At 46.3% G+C, this 17,638-nt stretch overlaps 1 protein-coding gene across 1 annotated transcript; it reads right to left on the bottom strand.

Annotated features, from left to right (window-relative positions):
- Positions 1-1,481: 1,481 nt before the first annotated feature.
- Positions 1,482-17,567, bottom strand: zc3h13 (zinc finger CCCH-type containing 13). Its single transcript, XM_034217277.1, is given in 21 exon segments — positions 1,482-2,820; positions 2,914-3,077; positions 4,080-4,280; positions 4,499-4,642; positions 4,723-5,385; positions 5,573-6,476; positions 6,478-6,782; positions 7,601-7,797; positions 7,887-8,391; positions 8,476-8,730; positions 10,973-11,446; positions 11,559-11,908; positions 13,293-13,460; positions 13,547-13,747; positions 13,882-14,030; positions 14,140-14,300; positions 14,425-14,536; positions 15,455-15,569; positions 15,738-15,841; positions 16,422-16,604; positions 17,390-17,567. Coding segments are annotated over 20 exon segments (5,541 nt in total). The 5' UTR covers positions 16,596-16,604; positions 17,390-17,567; the 3' UTR covers positions 1,482-2,625.
- Between the last annotated feature and the right edge of the window lie 71 nt (positions 17,568-17,638).

Here is a 17,638-nt window from a genome sequence, read left to right as displayed (position 1 = left end):
ATATTGATGCTTTTGCTGCAAGGCTGCGGGCCTCAGCGGCAGGTTACAAGGACACTTCCAATGTATCATAGAATATCAGACAACCCCCCCCCCCCCCCTCCATTAGCAAAGACATGCTGGCCTCACTGACTGTGGAACAAATGGACCTGACACTTACCCAAACAAACGTATCAACAGCTTACACAACATCCCCCTTTCAGTGTGACACTTTACATCCACTCATGATCTCTCTATGCTACCTTTAACATTTTTGTCTTGCAATACTTTCATTAATTTCTCATTTAAAATGATGTATTACAGTTTTTCTCCATTGTATGTATACATACACACACACACACACACACACACACACACACACACACACACACACACACACACACACACACACACACACACACACACACACACACACACACACACACACACACACACACACACACACACACACACACACACACACACACACACATTTTACTATGCAAACAATGATATAATCTTGAAGCTCATGTATAAACAACAAAACTCCAGACTGCTCTAAGCACGATTATATTTGTTTGATTTAAATCAACCAGGACTGAAAACTTAAATTGCCTTTGCAAAGTTTCAATTAAGTTCTCACTTGAAGTGGCACCACCATCAGGGCTTATTTGTGTTCACTTCACTCTATTAGTTTTTGCCCTTTGCAATCACATTCAATACTGAAATAATGAAGAGCCTAAAACCTGATTTGAACTCAGGGCCCTTCTACTTAAAGGGGCCGCAAAATTAGGTACGGTTCGAGGTGTTGTAAATCATAAGGTCCCTCACGTTTCAAACATTATGGGTTATATCTTTCTACATTTCTTGGAAAGCAGCTTGTTGCAGATATCAGTGACATGAAACCATCACGAATAGGCACTCGGTGATTATAGGAACACACACACACTCTGCTCAGTGGATCAAACATCCATTCGTCTGCTAAATGAATTGCACACGCCATATTTTCCCTGTAATTATCGATTTCTAAGTGGCCTTGCAAGCATCATCAGTCAGAGGCTTCTTCAAGTAGAGCAATTATTATATTACTGTAACCATGGTGATTTATTTGCTGTGCGATTTTCCAGTGGAAATGTATTTATGGATGAGTGGGCGGAGGATCTGCAAGTGTGTGTGTGTGTGCGCCAGAGGCTAGATCAAAACACACATGAGCCTTGACCTCTGATCTATGCAAAGTTCTGACTATAATCCAGATAAGATAGATAAATATATATGTCGAGTTTATGCAGAATTTACAATGTGATGTATAACATTATTGCTTTTCCAGGGACGTTATGATTATGTTGCTTCTTATTGGCAATACATGAGATTCAGACAAAGATTTTACTGGCAGTATTAAAAAAAAATGACTTATTTATTCCACTAAACTCTGTTTGAATTGTGGTAAATGTTCTGGATCACAAGAGATTAAAGTCTATTGACCTTTTTGAAGTGACTGTACCTGCTTGATATCTACATGCTTTATTACACTTATAAGTGGGCTACATTAAATGTAATGTATTTGAGCTCTTGAACTCCATTAGTGTATAGACTGCTCCATCTAGCGGCCATTGTTGGTACAGACATGCCTGACAAATGCAGATGTGCTTCAAAGCTGGCCATAGACTTCAGTGTTGTCCTACATCAAGCAAGTAGACACAGAAAAGCAAAGTCTTAAGATGAGGCTGGTATGTCCATTGAATTATTGTCCAAACATTCAAAGCATGCACAACCTCTCTTCAAATGCCCCCAGAGATTCAGTTAATCCACCTGCACAAGTCTTTTAATTCTGCCTCTGGATGAGCGACCAATAGGAGACAGAACCGGGACACAGAGCTCTAATTAATTATCCTCTTTTTAAATCTAAGAAGTCTCTTGTCTTTTCATATATGGAACACTTTGGCTCCTTTTTTTAGGATGGTGTGTGCTGGTGATTTCCACATGGCAGTGTTGGAGGGCACGTACTCTCCCCAGCTTCAGTTCAGGTAGACATTGCCAAACCATTCAAAGCAAATACATGAATAATGTTTTCGAAGACAGTTGTAACAAATGACATTCAGTGAAGGAATAGTTTGGCAGTGCTTATTTGTGGGAATGTTCATTCAAGTCCCTGCAGGATGTTTCAGTGTTGTTGGTCAGTAACCCTCTGCAGCAAATGCTTTAGATTTTGTAATATAATGTAAACAAAAATAGTAAGAACATCATGTGTCACATTATTTTAAGGCAGTCATTTCATACAAAGCAAAAGACCCGTAACAAAAATCAACATCTAACCATTTTAATGCACAGTCGTTGAAACCAATGCACAAATACGAAAACAAATAATTTGAACTTTGTTAGGCAGGCGACACCGACGATTAAAAAGCTGCTCTAATACTGGAATGCACAAAAAAAACATGAAGTCAACTCAGGTGTGTGTCATGCTTCTTCATTACACACTTCCATAGGCTATAATGTCCAGTGGTCTATGGCAAAGCACTTGCTGAACATCCAAAACTGAGTAAGATTCACAATTTTCCTTTAATTCCTCTCATGACTATGTATGAAATAAAAAGGGATAGAGTTCAAGGAAGGTTTCAATGTGTGTTGACTAATTAAAAACATTCCCTCTCAGGACACACACACCTCAGTCTTAGGTGTGATGAGCTTACCACCCTCAGCTGGAGGGCACGCGGCTGCAGGGGCCGACCCCCCGTCAGGCTTCTCAGGGGCCACGCCCGCCATGGTCCTTCTGAAGAGACGCATGCTCATCTGCAGCAGCTCGGTGTCTACCACTGGTGTAGTGGGGTACTGCTTCGTAAGACCCTGAAGAACAAGTAGTAGATTTGAAAACATCTCAATATAGCAAATACAGCAGAAATCAACCCAAAGGAGTTGCAGTTATTGGATGACATCTACCTTGTCATTTTTTAACAGCTGGCGGCGGATGGCGAAGTCTCTGCGGGCGCACAGGGCCTTGCAGCAGGGCCCGAGGTTCCTCAGTAATCCGGCCCTCTCCACCCGCCTGTTCAGGGCCGCCATATTTAAGGCCCCCAGGTCATGCTCAAACAGCTTGTCGGCATCTGGCAGGACAAACATGACAAAGCATTAGATCAGGGATCAGTGTGTGGACCAGTCAGCGCAACATATGATGCAGAATTTAACAAACCAATTTAAATCATTGGTTTGAACGGCATTATAATAAGGACGATCGTTCGTTCTGTGATTCTCCAGAACACACATGTCATGATATTAGGGTCATGCAGAGTGAGATGAGATCGCTGTCCCTTTAAGAGAGAGAGAGAGGGGTGCGGCTTGTGCATGTGTGTGTGGATGGTAGAGCGACAGTGAGGGAACGTGTGTATGTTTCTGGAAGTGAAACGAGGCAGCAGAAAAACAGAGGTCTGTGATGTATTTTGTGAAACAGAAGAACAGCTAAATAAATGCAACGGCCTCCCAAGAAGAGCTCGCCTCTCTCCAGTCATTTAACCTAAAGTGGGTTATTGAACCTGAAGCTTGTTGCTCCTGCCCTGGGAGCCGACAGAGAGTCATCCCCCCCGTTTCCTCGACTACGGTCTGGGAGCCGACAGGAAAGTTCAACACACAGATGGCCAGCCCGCCCCTGTGTAGCATATTATTTCGATGAGAGATGAGCAGATCGCCACTGGGCTTTCAACTAAAGACACAGCCACGCAAAAACTGCGGCATTTGTACAGCTCCTTATGGGTACTGCAATTAGTGAAGTGCATTCCTCTGTGGTGAAACGATCAGCACTGCACCACGGAGGAAAGCGGCAGAAAGTCGCCTGGAGTTAAAGAGAGCGGGGCTGCATTGCGTGCATGGCTTATAACGTGGAGACGGTCTCGTTCAGGATCCGAAAATACAATATTTCCACTTATTCCTAGTGTGCCATTGGTTACGGTGCCGCGTGCCACCATTGGCACGCGGCAGGGGTTGCCGACCCCTGCATTAGACGCATGGTGATCAAAATGAGTAGTTTAATGCATCTAATGTGTAACCATTTTAAAATAAAGGGAAAATAAGAAAAGCAGAAAGAACAAGGATTAATGAAGACGATTTCTCACCTTTAGGGTCGTCCAGCTCAGATCTGCACACCTCCCTGACCTGCTCCAGGAGCTCAGGCCCCGCAAGTCTCTTCGAGATGCCCGCCCGAAGGAGCACGGCCCCTGGGGTGAACCGGAGCAGCGCGGCCCCTGCTGCCCGGGGCTCTGCCTTCTGCTTGGGCATCAGGCTGGACCAGTCCACATCAATGACATCCAGAGGACCTGGAACACATCGGGGACATTCATTTAAAAGAGGAACAACTCAGTAACTGTATTATATTTTAAAACATGTGTATTTACAATATAAACCTCGGATGTCTCAGAAAGGTTTAAATTATTTTGTAATGAAGCAAATCAAATGTATGTCACAAATATATTTAGAGGTAAAAGGGTAAGGGACATTATTTCTGCAAAGATAAAAGATATGCATTTCCTGGTACCTGTAACTTTCTCCTCGTCCTGCTGATCCTCTTTTTTTTGGCTGTCAGCAAGGATCTCATCTAGCTCATCATCACTGATGGGTTCATACTCCTCGCCCACAGATGCAACTGACTGGCCATCGTCTTCTTTCCCATCATCGTCTTCTGAACACAGCACAAAAACATTCATTTAAAACAATGTTAGAATTTGGGAAGAAAATAAAATGTTGTTCTCATGTCCTCACCATCGACGCTGTCCGTCTTCTCCGGCTCCCGCTGCTCTCCGATCAGATGGTGGCTGTTGGGTTTCTCCGTCTCTGGAGGGTTGAAGGCTTCTTTCGGCAGCAGAGTCTCATACTCGCTCCTCTCCGGTCTGATCATGTCCCCCCGCAGGTCCCCCCTCATATCGCCTCTAAGATCTCCTCTAAGATCCCCTCGTCCCGGCGCACGGGGGTCCCCATGCGGCGGCAGGTCCATCATCATCCTCTCCCTCTCTCGATCTCCTCTGTCCCGATCCCTCTCTCGCTCATGCTGCTGAATGAGTCCTTCAGGGAGTAAGCGATCCCGGTCCCTGATGTCCCGCTCCCTCAGGAGGGGTTCGCGGCCGGGTCTCATCAGTAGGGGCTCCCGTCCCCTGCCGGGCCAGTCCCTCAGCTCGGGCTCCCAGTCTCTGGGCTGCTGCTGCTGCTGCAGCGGCGGCGGCTGCTGCTGCTGGAGGAGCAGGGGCTGCTGCTGCTGCTGCTGCTGCGGCGGCTGAGGCCGCAGATCCTTCCTGTCTCGCTCAAACGGCTCCCGGTCCCTCTCGCGCTCCCGGCTGTCGTAGGAGCCGGCGCGGGACCTGGACCTGGCCGGCCGCTCGGAGTCTGGAGAGCTGCGTCTGGAGCTGTGGCTGTGGGAGTCCTGCCGGTCTGTGAGACGACAGAGACAAGTCAGTTTGGTGTTTAGTCTACGAGCAGTTTCATGTGAATCTCACAATTTATTTATTACTACATAAACAGTGTTTTATTCCACTGTACAGTATCTTGTTTATCTAATTATTTTCACATGTTTATAGACTCCTGCATTTATTTCAGTTTCTTCTTTTGACTAATGTACCTGAGGAGGTGCTGCGGCTGGGCTCTCCTCTCCTCAGCTGGTCGATACGAGACTTCCTCTCGACCCCCGGAGGCTCGTTCACCACCGGCCTCTCTCTCTCTCTTTCACGCTCTCTGTCCCGAGAGTTGGCGCCCTGCAGCCGGCCCCGACGAGCTCTTGGACCTTGCGGGTCTTCTCGATTGGCCGGCTCGTTGGAGGGGGATCTCAGGCGTCTGGACGAGGTGCGGCTCTGGTTGCTCCCCATGCTGCTGCTGCGCGTCTGCTCCGGGGGGAGTTTGCGGAGCAGGGTCTGGGACATGAGGGGCTGCGGAGTCGGCAGCAGGGTGGGAGTCTGGTCTTGGGGCAATAGAGGAGCGATGGGAGGAGGGTTGCCCCGCTCCCTGACCCCTCTGGGACCCACAGCTTTCTTTAGAGGCTCAACAGGAGCCGGTGGAGCTTTTGTTTCCAGGGGGACTCCTCGGTCTGTTACCTCCTCATCTGACCAATCACTGAAATTGTCCATTTTGGACAGAGGAGACGGCTCTTTGTTTCCTGCAGCAGCACGAATATCAGGCCTCATTGAAGGCGGGGGTGTCCGGGGACCTCTCTTCCTCTTATTGTGAGGCTGAGGGGCCGATGAATCTTCCTCAGACACATCAGACTCTCCTTCTCGCGAGCGTTTCCTCTTTCGCTCGAGCGCCTTCTTCTTGGCCCCTTTCCTGGGCGAGGGTACGGGTGGAGGAACTTCTGCCAAGACGCTGGCCGGGGGCTCGGGGTTGAAACGATCTCCTGCAGCAGCCACGATGTTGCCAACGGCAATGTCATCTTCTTTGCGACCCTTCTTCAATCCCTTTCTTTGCGACTTGGTCTTCTTTTTGCCCTCCTCGTGGACAATGTCGACGCTGACTAGGGCTGGAGGAGGAGGAGGAGGAGGAGGAGGAGGGGGAGGGGGGGGGAGGAGTGGGCTCTCGCAGGTCTCTGCCTCTGCTTCGAGAGTCAGACGGGGGGTCAGCGAGGGGTTCTCCTCGTCTGTCGCCTCTGCTCCGTTCCACTCGAGGCTCTGGTTCCTCGTGGCGGCTGCCGCGAGTTTCCCTTTTCTCCCCGGCTACTCTGCGCTCCTCCTCCTTCCAGTGACTCGGTTTCTCCTCAGATACAGCATCCACCGGCGGAGTGCGCTGCAAAGGATCCTGGGGCCGCACCACCTGGCTCGGCACACGATTCTTCTCTGAACCTGGAAATTAAACAAAACCACATCAGTATCTTTTCAGACCGACAGCAATCAACAGCCTTAGGCGCTTTCACACCGCAGTACTTTTCCCACAAAGGTTCATGAGAACTCTTTAGTTCTCATGAACTAAGTACAGATCGCGTTCACACCGGAATAAGTTCCCTGGGGGTGGATTAGGCAAATTAAGCCGCTGTCGTCACTTCTTCTTCTTCGGGTTTACTGGCACTCCGCAAACCACTTCACGGCGTATACTGCCACCCAAAGTCCCCGGCCGGAAGTCCCCGGAGTTGGGGACTGGCTTCAGTAGAAGCTGCTGGGACTCCCAGCAGCTTCTACTGAAGCCTTCCGAGTAAACGGCCAGAACGCCGACACCTCCTCATCTCCACCGCTCCCATGTTTTCTTTTGTGTTGCCATAAGTTAGTCTCTGCGTTTCTGCGCTGGGCGAATGCTAATAATGCTAATGCGAGGATAATAAAATGGCGGCTTCACAAAACTTTTTGGGAGTTTTACGGGGCGTGGTTTGTAATCCGCCCAGCCAATCAGACATAGGAACCTTTTTCTCCCACGAAAGTCCCTGCTCTCGGACGGAAAAGGGGGTAAAAAGGTTCTCATTAACTCATTTTAGTTCCCGCTCTTCTTGGTGTGAACGCAACATTTCGGAACTATATCGGAACTAAAGTGGGAAAAGTACTGCGGTGTGAACGCGCCTCTTGACTCTGGGTGACCATTGGAAGTAACTAATGTGTGGTATTAGCTATACAATGATTAACAGTGCAATGTTTTAGATGCCTTCCACAATAAACAGAAAGTGTGTCCCTACCGTCAGATGGATGCGGACACACTGGGTTAGAGAGGAGGGGCGGAGGGTGGAGCTTGGCCTGCCCCCGGCCAATTGGCCGCTCACTTTTCTCTTCCGCACTGTTGTAGCCGTCGCTCTCTGCAGGACTTAAGTCACGAGCTGTGCGCTTAGGCGAGGCACGGGGGCTCGGGCTGCTCTCCACTCTGGGCCTCTTACGACTACGAAGAATACAAAAAAAGATTATGAGGGAAAGGGCCAAAATGAACACTAGCAGTGCATAGAAACTACTTGTTATTTGGATACATGCCTGGCCTTCCTGTCGTCCCGGGTATCTCTGACGGGTCGCTCGTCCCTGGGGTCATCCCTCCTGTCCCGTCTTTCCTCTCTCCCTCTCTCTCGCTCCTCCCATTCCCGCTGCCTCTCCCTCTCCCGCTGCTCCCTATCTCTCTCCCTGTCCCTCCTCTCCCTCTCCCGGTCCTCCCTCTCTTTCTCCCTCTCCTCGCGCTCCCGTTCCCTCTCTCGTTCTCTCTCCTTCTCCCGTTCCCGTTCCCTCTCTCTCTCACGGGCCCTCTCCCTCTCCGCCTCCTTCTCTCGCTCCTTTTCCCTCTCGCGGTCTCGCTCCTTCTCCCTCTCTTTCTCCCTCTCTCTCTCCCTTTCCCTCTCCCTTTCTCTCTCTCTCTCTCTGTCCCGGTCGCGAGTCCTGTCGTCTCGCCGGTCTTCTGGTCGATCAGTCCGGCGCTCCTCCCTCCTCTCCTCCCGCTCGGGCTCTTCGGCTCTCCCCTGGTGTCGGTTTGGGGAGGCTGCTCTTTGATCTGGAAAAACAGAAAGTAAAAGCTTAGAAATGTTTTTTTATACATTTGAGTAATAAAACAAATAAAAACAAAGTGCACCCTGACCTCCGGCTCTCTCCCGGATGTCTCTGCGCTCCCTCTCTCCGTGTCCTCCCCTCCGGTCGAACGACGAGTCGCGGGCCGGCTCTCCTCGGCGCTCGCCTTCGTATCGATCTCGGTCCGAACCCCTCTCTGAGCTCCTCTCTGTAGCACTGCGGTCCGTGCTCCTCTCGGCGCTCCGCTCCCTCACCGCGCTGCTCCGGGAGTCCCAGTTGTCATGGCTGCCTTCCAGTTGGGATCCTCGGGAGTTTCTGTTTGAGCCTGAAAGGACATCAAATATCACTTAAAAAGGGGGAACACAAGCCTCTACCTGGGGAAAGCTACATGCGAGTATGGATGGGTACCGAGCCCCGGTATTAAACGGGCCCCGGGGCTGAATTATTAAAGACAGTGGTACCGTTAAGCTGCAACGTTATCGGTCTTTTTATCGGTACTGGAGACATCTAAAAAATATGTGTCATATGTGTTATTGCTACACAAACATTATATTGCAGTTTTAGTGTCGCCAACTCCGTTTCTAATACGCAAGAAGACTGCAATATGCGTCCATGATTATTGTTAGTATTTTCGATCTCTCTCCCCCGCCTGCTTGCGAGGGGGCGGGGCAGTTTACACACACGCAGCTGCTACATGCAGTAACACACACACACGGAGGAGAAGGCGGAGAGAACGCGCTCCGAGGTGTGGTTAAACTTTACCCGTCTCGATGCGGACAATGCTCGTTACCAAAAGTGCAATAAGAGTTTAGCATGTAAGGGCGGTAACACGAGCAATTTGTCTAAACATTTAGCAAAAGCGCTCCACATTCAGACGGAGGAATGCACCGTTTTCTAGTGGCTCTGTAGCCCAATCCACGAGTAACGTTTCCACGTCAGGTGTTATGTATGCTAGCAGCAACACACGGAGTTAACTCAATTATTAATAACGCGTGGCCACGAATTAGTTATTACGTTCCCACGCATTAGTAATTTGTGGGAACACAATAATTATTACGCAATAACTAAATCCAGATAGTCTATAGAAACTGATGACTGAGTGACAACAAGTCGAGTAAAGTTGGAACGATATTGGCAGATTCAGATTTCACGGATCAATAACTCATGAACAAAACGTTGTTCAGACACAAATGACGTCTCCTAAGTACCGTGGTAAGGTTGACAACGAACTACAATCACATTTTGATCAAAAAAAGCCAATACGTGCTGTCCTCCAAGCTGGAGACATTACATTGGTCTCTATCTGCAACCGGAGAAGAAACGAGTGCTCAGGGACCGTCTGCAAAGTGCAACTCCGAAAAAAGAGAATACAATAATATTCAATCACTTCACTATATTTCTACCAAACTCACTACACACATCAATAGTCTCATGTTGCTCATACTACAGCAGAGAGTTTGGAAGAATGTGCTTTTGAATCATTTTGGTGAATATTTATAGTGTAAAATCTTCAATAAATATGGCATCATCTTCAATAACGTTACTATTATACAGTATAAATATTCACCAATGTAATGTGTCCAGCTCGGAGCGAGGACGGCGCATATTGGCTTTTTTTTATCAACATGTGATTGTAGTTCGTTGTCAACCTTACCACGGTACTTAGGAGACGTAATCTTTGTCTGAATAACGTTTTGTTCATGAGTTATTGATCCGTGAAATCCGAATCTGCCAATATCGTTCTAACTTTACTCAACTACGTTTCAAACCGTGCATTTTCAGCAGGCGAATCAAGTGCCTTTTGCTAAGGATGACACTGTGCTTAACTGCAAGGGATACCAGAATATCATTATAATTCATACCCAAATGAAAATCAAATCAAATCAAAATGATCCATGCTTCGCGATAATAGCCGTAGCCTACGGTACAGAGTTTAGCTAGTGTTGTCTATGGTTGTCACTCAGTCATCAGTTTCTATAGACTATCTGGATTTAGTTATTGCGTAATAATTATTGTGTTCCCACGAATTACTAATGCGTGGGAACATAATAACTCATTCGTGGCCACGCATTATTAACTCGTGGCCACGCATTCATATTTTTCTCACCAATGTCGGCAGGGGGGCTCCGTAGTTTACAGTTCTGTCATCACATTATTTAATACGATTTGTTAAAACGTTGTTGTTTCTTTTGATGTGAAATATTATGTATTTAATTTAAATAAAAAGCAATGTTAGTTTTGTTCACAATTTGTTTAGTTAGTTTACCTTTTTTATTTCTCCAAAAGAACCGATAAGAGTACCGTTAAAAGACCGGACCGATAAGCGGTGTCGATAAAAGTAGTAGTACCGTTAAAACCTTAACGATACCCATCCCTACATGCGAGTGTCTCGACATAAACATAAGATTATTATTATATTCTGAAATGGGCTAATCTGCATAATGACTTTATTTGTATTTTGATGCCAAGACTTTTTGATTACAGGACTTTGACATGTAACAGAGCATTACTACACTCTGGTACTGCTACTTTAACAAGATCTGAATACTTTTCCATCCAGTGCTTACCTTTATCAGATGTCTCAGTCCCACGTCCTCTCCCTCGCCCGTTCCTCTCCGCTCTGTTCTCCGTCCTCGCCTCCGCTCTCCCTCCCTCTTCCCGTCCATGCCCTCTCCCATAGCTCCTGTCATCCTGAGCCGGCTCCTCCTTTCTCTCCCTTTCCCTTTCCTTTTCCCGCTCTCTCTCCTTCTCCTTCTCCTTCTCGCGGTCCCTCTCTCGTTCCCGTTCGCGGTCGCGGCGCTCTGGAGACTCTCGGCTGGGGCGGGTCTCCGTCCTGCTCTCTCTGGGGTCCTTAGCGTCTCTGGTATTGTCTCGGTTGTCACGAGAGTCTCGGGTTGTTTCCCTTCCTCTGTCGCGAGTCTCCCTTTTCTCACGAGCCTCTCTCGTCTCTCGGTCTTCCCGGGCGTCCCGTGACGAGACCTGCTCGGAGTCAAAGTCCCGGTCGTCGCGGAGGCCTTCCTTCTCACGCTTGCTGCGGCTTTCTGTTAGTTACAGAGAAAAAACAACAACTGATGAAGGAAATGATAATTTGATCAATTAATTATCTAAATAGTTGCTGTCTCCACAACATAATAATCTCTTTGAACAAGTTACCGTCTCTGCGCTCAGGTCTGCGCTCCTGGGCTGGGGGGCTCCTCTCTCGTTCCCCCCGGCTCCTTTCTCGGCCTCTCGAGTGCCGCTGGCTGGGGCTGGATCTGTCGGAGCGGCGGGGAGGAGAGGAGGCGTCGTGGGAGGCGAGGGGGGATCGGGAACGCTGGGAGCTCTGAGGGGAGGAGGCAGAAGCCGGAGCTGCTGCGCTGCGATGATAGGTCGGGGAGGAGGAACGACGGCGACGAGGAGGAGGAGACGGAGAGTGTCGCTGGGCAGAGGAACCAGAGTGGGAGGAGGGGGAGTGCTGTCGGGGGGGAGTGGGGGTGCGCTGGTGCCGTGGAGGAGAGGGAGACCTGTGGGGACAAAAAGGATGGTTCAAATAAAACCGGTTACATTATTGAATAATAACGAATAAAGCCCGCCTAATCATATACAGTGGTTGTTACTAGGGCTGTCCCGAATACCATTTTTCGGGCTCCGGATATTCGGCAGTTATCAGCAGCGAATATTCGAATATTCGGCCTGCGCGCGCGGGGGGGGGTAGTAATCGGCAGCGAACCGCTTCAACACGTGTATTTCGGTGTATTCATTCATTTTGTTATTCTACAGTATTGTTGTTTTATAGTTATTTGTTAATGTAACCCAATTTGTGTTCTTTGAAATTGAAAAGGATATCGCATTGTGTGTGTTACTTTCGTTGCAGTTGTATATGTCTTAAGTGTAATTTGGCTTGTCTTCCTATTTATGGACATGCTTTTATTTTGAAGGAGAGTTAGCACAGTTGACAGGAAGTTGTTGTTGCTATGGAAACAATGTGACGGAGATTAACGGAGAAAAGTAATATCTACATATAAAGACGGAGAAAGTAAACTATAACGTTTATGGTTAAGTGTTAGCACCCCCCGAAGAGGCACAAGCTCTTACGTTGATATTGGAGATTTCAATAAATTCAATTTGAAGAAAAAAACGGGAAAAAACGAACAAAACGAATATCCAAATAACGAAATTGAAACCCGAATAGTACTCCAACGAAAAAATATTCGGGTACAGCCCTAGTTGTTACACATTCATCTGTTTGCAACTTATATATATCAATATTCCAATTACTTATATATAGACTAATCTGCACAATTTCTATTATATTCTATTTACTTGCACTATCATCTGTTGTATTGTGTTGCACTGTTGGAGGACCCTGTGACCTAATCATTTCATTGTCTACACCAGTGCTTCTCAAAGTGTGGTCCGCGGACCACTGGTGGTCCGTGAGCGCCCCCTAGTGGTCCGTGAGTATATTGGTAACATTTCACATTTGAAATTAATTAATCAATTTATGTTTTCCGCACTCTCGCGGGAATATCTCCACAATGGAGCAAGGTTAAGTTTAACTTTTAATTGCATGATATAGCCCAGCACAACACCTTCATCACACATGTTGCCACTTGTTTGTACCATTTTCAGGCGATTTGTAATCTGTTCTAGAAAAACGATGTGATTTTTGATGTTTGTGGAGTTAGGTGGTCCGCGAGTGTTTATTTATTGGTTAAGTGGTCCTTGGTATGAAAAAGTTTGAGAAACACTGGTCTACACTGTAGCTATGTACACATGACAATAAAAGCCTTGAACCTTACAACATAATGTCTGGCATGAAACTTGAAAAAAATCTGATATTCAATTCCATACGCAACCCTGGCTATCTAAATATTTTTGATCAGAATAAACCCAGCACGTGCTAACCTGCGAGGAGGGGAGGCCAGTACGGGGGTTTTATGGGACGATGCTTTAGGAGAGCTGGATTTCTTCCTGGCTGGGGGGGAGATGCACCTCGAGGGGGATGACACGCTGCCAGATCGCTCCTCTGACATCACTGACCGCTTGGCCTTGTGGGAACTGTCCGATCGGTCCCTAAAGGCAACACATGAATGTTCAAACAGGGATTTCTTGTATGAATGACCGCACTACTAAAGAGAGTCATCTGAATGACACCACACCTGCGTTTCTCCTTCTTCTCCTTGTGTTTTTCTGCATCTTGCCCCCGATCTTTTGCCTCCTTCTGCTTCTCCTCTGACTTCTCCTTGTTCTTGTGCTTGCCTTTGTGTTTCTTCCCAACCACGGGAAGGTCCAGAGGCACTGGGGGAGGAGGACTGGGGGTACGGGGCCCTTTCTTCTTACTGTGGCTCCCTTTCGAAGGCCTGGATGGAAGAGGATAGAAAACATCTATCATTACTTCCTCAAATATAATAATGATATCATTTTTAATACGTACTTGCATTTTAAATGGCCAAAACATTCCACATATGTTGACATCGTGGCTCTAGACCGCTACCTGGTAGTTTCTGAAACGGGCAGGGACACCAGCCCCTTCTTCTCTTTCTTCCCAGAGCCTGAGCCTTTGGTTCCACTTTTGTGTTTTGGGGATCCACTTGCCTTCCTGGGTGAAGGTGAATCCTTATTGCTTAACGGCTCAAGAGAAGCCTGAGGAGAAGGAAAACAGTTCAGGTGAAATTAAAATCAGAGATGCTCCCAAAGGACTTTCAGAGAGGCCTGTGAGCTTTCATGAAGGAAAATCAGTGATGTAACATACCTTCGGCATGGCGGTGGCTCTTGTTTTGGCGGGGGTCTCCTCCTTCTTGATGACAATCTCATCCCTCTTGTCCAAGTTCTCCAACTTCATCAGCTCACGTTGGATCTTCTGACGCTTCATCTCTAGGGATAACTCGTAGTCGTAGTCACCGATATCTGAGTCTTAAAGTGGATCAAAAAAAAGTTGAAATGATAGAATCTGACATGCTAAAGTCCATACTTAGTTCAAATCAGAAGAAAAGAAAAAGGGACAAATCATCAGGTCACTTGAATAAAGCAAGCTAACCTTCACGATTGGCTTCCCACTCTGTGGGCTCTTCTTCACTTGCTGGGGTGCGCTCTTTTGTGATTTTGATATCCTCCTTTTCCCTGTGTCTGCCTCTGGAGGAGTCTCTCGGCTGTACATGGATACAAACACAGATGTGAGGATGACACACACACATCACTTCCTGTTTTTGTGTTCTACATAGGCTATATAGGGGTTGCAATTAGGGCTGAACGATATATCGTGTCATGGCGATAACTGCGATATGGGCGATATTCACATCGCAGGGACGTGCGATTTTATAAAAAAAAATTTTTCATTTAATTTTTCTTTAGGTCGTAATATATTAAGTAGGTAAATTAACTCAAACACGTCATGTTGTAATTATTTTGCTGCTTGCTACAAAAGGAAAACTTGCGCGGCTCTCATGTCAGGGGTACTTGAGTGAGTGACATGCAGGCTCTGCATGCACAGCAAACCCCCAATCACAATCATTCTTGATCAGATCACAGCAGGCCCCGCCCCGCTAGTTTGCAGACCATCAAAACACCGGTAAAAAATGAGCGAGGAACAGCAGGACAATACCGGCGAGAATGAAGATTTACTTCCAATAAGAAAAGCAACATCTGCCATCTGGAACTATTTTGGATACAAAAAGGTTCTTCTCTTCTTCATTCACAGATGAACCCCCTTATTTGAGGGGAAGCAACATGCATTATCATGACATGTTAGATCATGACTTAAGGTATGATGAGTCAACCAGTTAAGATCCAGACGTCCGCGACTAAAATCCTTCATCCGATTAAATATAGTTAAAAAAACCGCAATATATATCGCAGGGGGAAAAAATATCGCAATGTCAGTTTTTTTCAATATCGTGCAGCCCTAGTTGCAATTCAGGTTTAAAAAATAAATCACATTCCAATTCAGACGATAGAACAGCTTCAGATTTGAGGTCAGTGGGCCAGAGACTGTTTTTGTTTTAAAATAAAGCATTGATGTATTATCACCATTACACGTTTTCTTTCAAAACTAGACTGAGGGAACTCACTCTCGCTGGGGGGGACGTGGGCTCGTCTAGGTCTCGCTTTAAGTTTTCTGGGTCAACATCCTGTCTTTTATTCTTCATCCTCTCCCGCAGATCACCTGTGGGTCTCTCGGCTGACCTGCTCCATAAAGACATAAATACACACCGTGTCAATATCATGACCCTTGTGATCTTAATTTGGAGAAGCCACAAAAAAAAAACGTAATGAAAACGAACAGGAAAACCATAAACCTTAACTATTACATAAAATCCTGATTGCCAAAATGAATAAAACAAGCCGTCTTACCGACTAAAGCTAAATCCTTTGCCTCGTGGCTGAGTTCCATGTGTGTAGCGACAAGTGTTGCCGTAATTGCAATTACCGGACTTCAGCCAATTTCTACAGTGACTCTGAAAGAAAACATATAGATGAGCCCCATGAGATACTGCAAGTTCTGGATAGAAAACACAACATGTTTTATTATCTGTTGGGAAAACACTGAATGTACTCTTCCAATGTCAGAGTCCACATGATAACAAAGGTATCCCAACTGTAGCTGTGAACATGACAGGATGTGTGATTACCTAGAAGAGCATCAGGACTGTTTGAGGCATATGATAGCTATGTGATTAACATGAGGATTCAGCCTCTATGGAGAGAGACATATGACAAGCATGCTCATTTCTGACGTGGAGCTAATCTGAAGTAAACATTGAATACTGCTTTCTATTCCTCCATCTTGTGACTGTGTAACTCCCTCTCTTGGATATCAGCATGTGAAGGACACTGCTCAGGAACTAGTTGATGCTCTGTATGTGATGACTACTTCCTTTCTACAGAGGATCACAAATACATGGATCCTGAGATTGAAGCTCAAGCCGGGGACGAGTGATATTTTTTCAACATTATCCTACTAAAGAAGGTGCTCCCACTTAAGGAGTCCCTAAGCAAAAGAGATGATGACTGACTCTCACGATGGGGTGAACTTACATCAGCAGCATTACTCCCAGTGCTGGGGCCAAGTCTCTCAAACACACTGGGCCGGCGGGAGGGGGCGGCGGGGTTGCTACTGCTGCTGGTGGTGGTGGCGGCGGCGGGGATGCTGCTGCTATCAGATATGGTTTTTGAATTCTCCACTGTTACCTTCCGCCTGATCTTGGACATTCTGCAGGACTGGAAAAAGGACAATGTTAATAAGTAGTTATCTGCATCTATACGTACCAAATAAGTAACTTGTAACAACGCTGATGCAACACATATATTTGTTTCTTGACAAAATGCAAGAAAACGTGATCACAGTGTGTTTTAGAGCCATTTTAAGACAAAATCCTGACTTTAATATGTACTTACATGTTAATAGATTAATTGTAATTGTTGTGTGACTACATTTCAGTGCCTGCTTTCATTCATTCTGAGAGCAGTGTTAACATTACTGATTTTAAGCAACCAGAGCCTGATACATCCAGAAACGATATTAGATTATGTATTCATAATTTGACCAAAATATTTTGTATTTATGTTTAAATTATGTTATTTGTATTTTTTGGTGAGGGGGAAACAAATAGATAAATAAAGCTTCTGTAATAAAGCAACCTTCTTGAAAGACTGTTATCTATAAATATGTAGCCACTCCTTGCCTGGGTTTGTGCAGCGGCTCCTTCTTTGACAGTCTTGCAGGTTTAGCTTAATGTTGCTAAAGTTCCTGGCTAACTACATGTTATTATTTAGGTGTTTAATATTCATACAAGTGTTGTATGTAAGATTATTACGTGTTGCAGGGTAATTACAATCTGTTTTGTTTTGCATGGCTCATTCAGGAACAAACAAGGCAACAAAAACAAATGCTAAAGTTAGTTAGCCAAATAGCTAATGACTTCATGCTTTATGTTAGCGCAGGGCCTCCTCTTTCAGGAGCGTGAATGCTAGATTCTGTGCAGATAACGGAAAACATGTCTTACCCAAGATAATAATTCGGCGTCGCATCTACTTTATTATAGGTAGTGGATTCAGCACTTGTAGAAATAACAAGGCTTATTCTTTAAAGGCAGAAACTGCCCTGAATGGCTTCATATTGGCGAAGGGTGTGCATCATATGCGCCTTTCTTCTTCGGTGGTGTGTTTGAGCGCTGTGTTAATGTCTCATTTGGGCTTTTATTTTGTAGGGGCTTCTCGTACCGCACTTGGCTTGTTGTCATCATTATACATGT

The sequence above is a fragment of the Gymnodraco acuticeps genome, unplaced genomic scaffold (assembly GCF_902827175.1).
Source record: "Gymnodraco acuticeps unplaced genomic scaffold, fGymAcu1.1, whole genome shotgun sequence".
NCBI classification, from domain to species: domain Eukaryota; kingdom Metazoa; phylum Chordata; class Actinopteri; order Perciformes; family Bathydraconidae; genus Gymnodraco; species Gymnodraco acuticeps.
The sequence above is the reverse complement of the archived record's forward strand: the minus strand, read 5'-3'. Positions and strand labels throughout refer to the sequence as shown.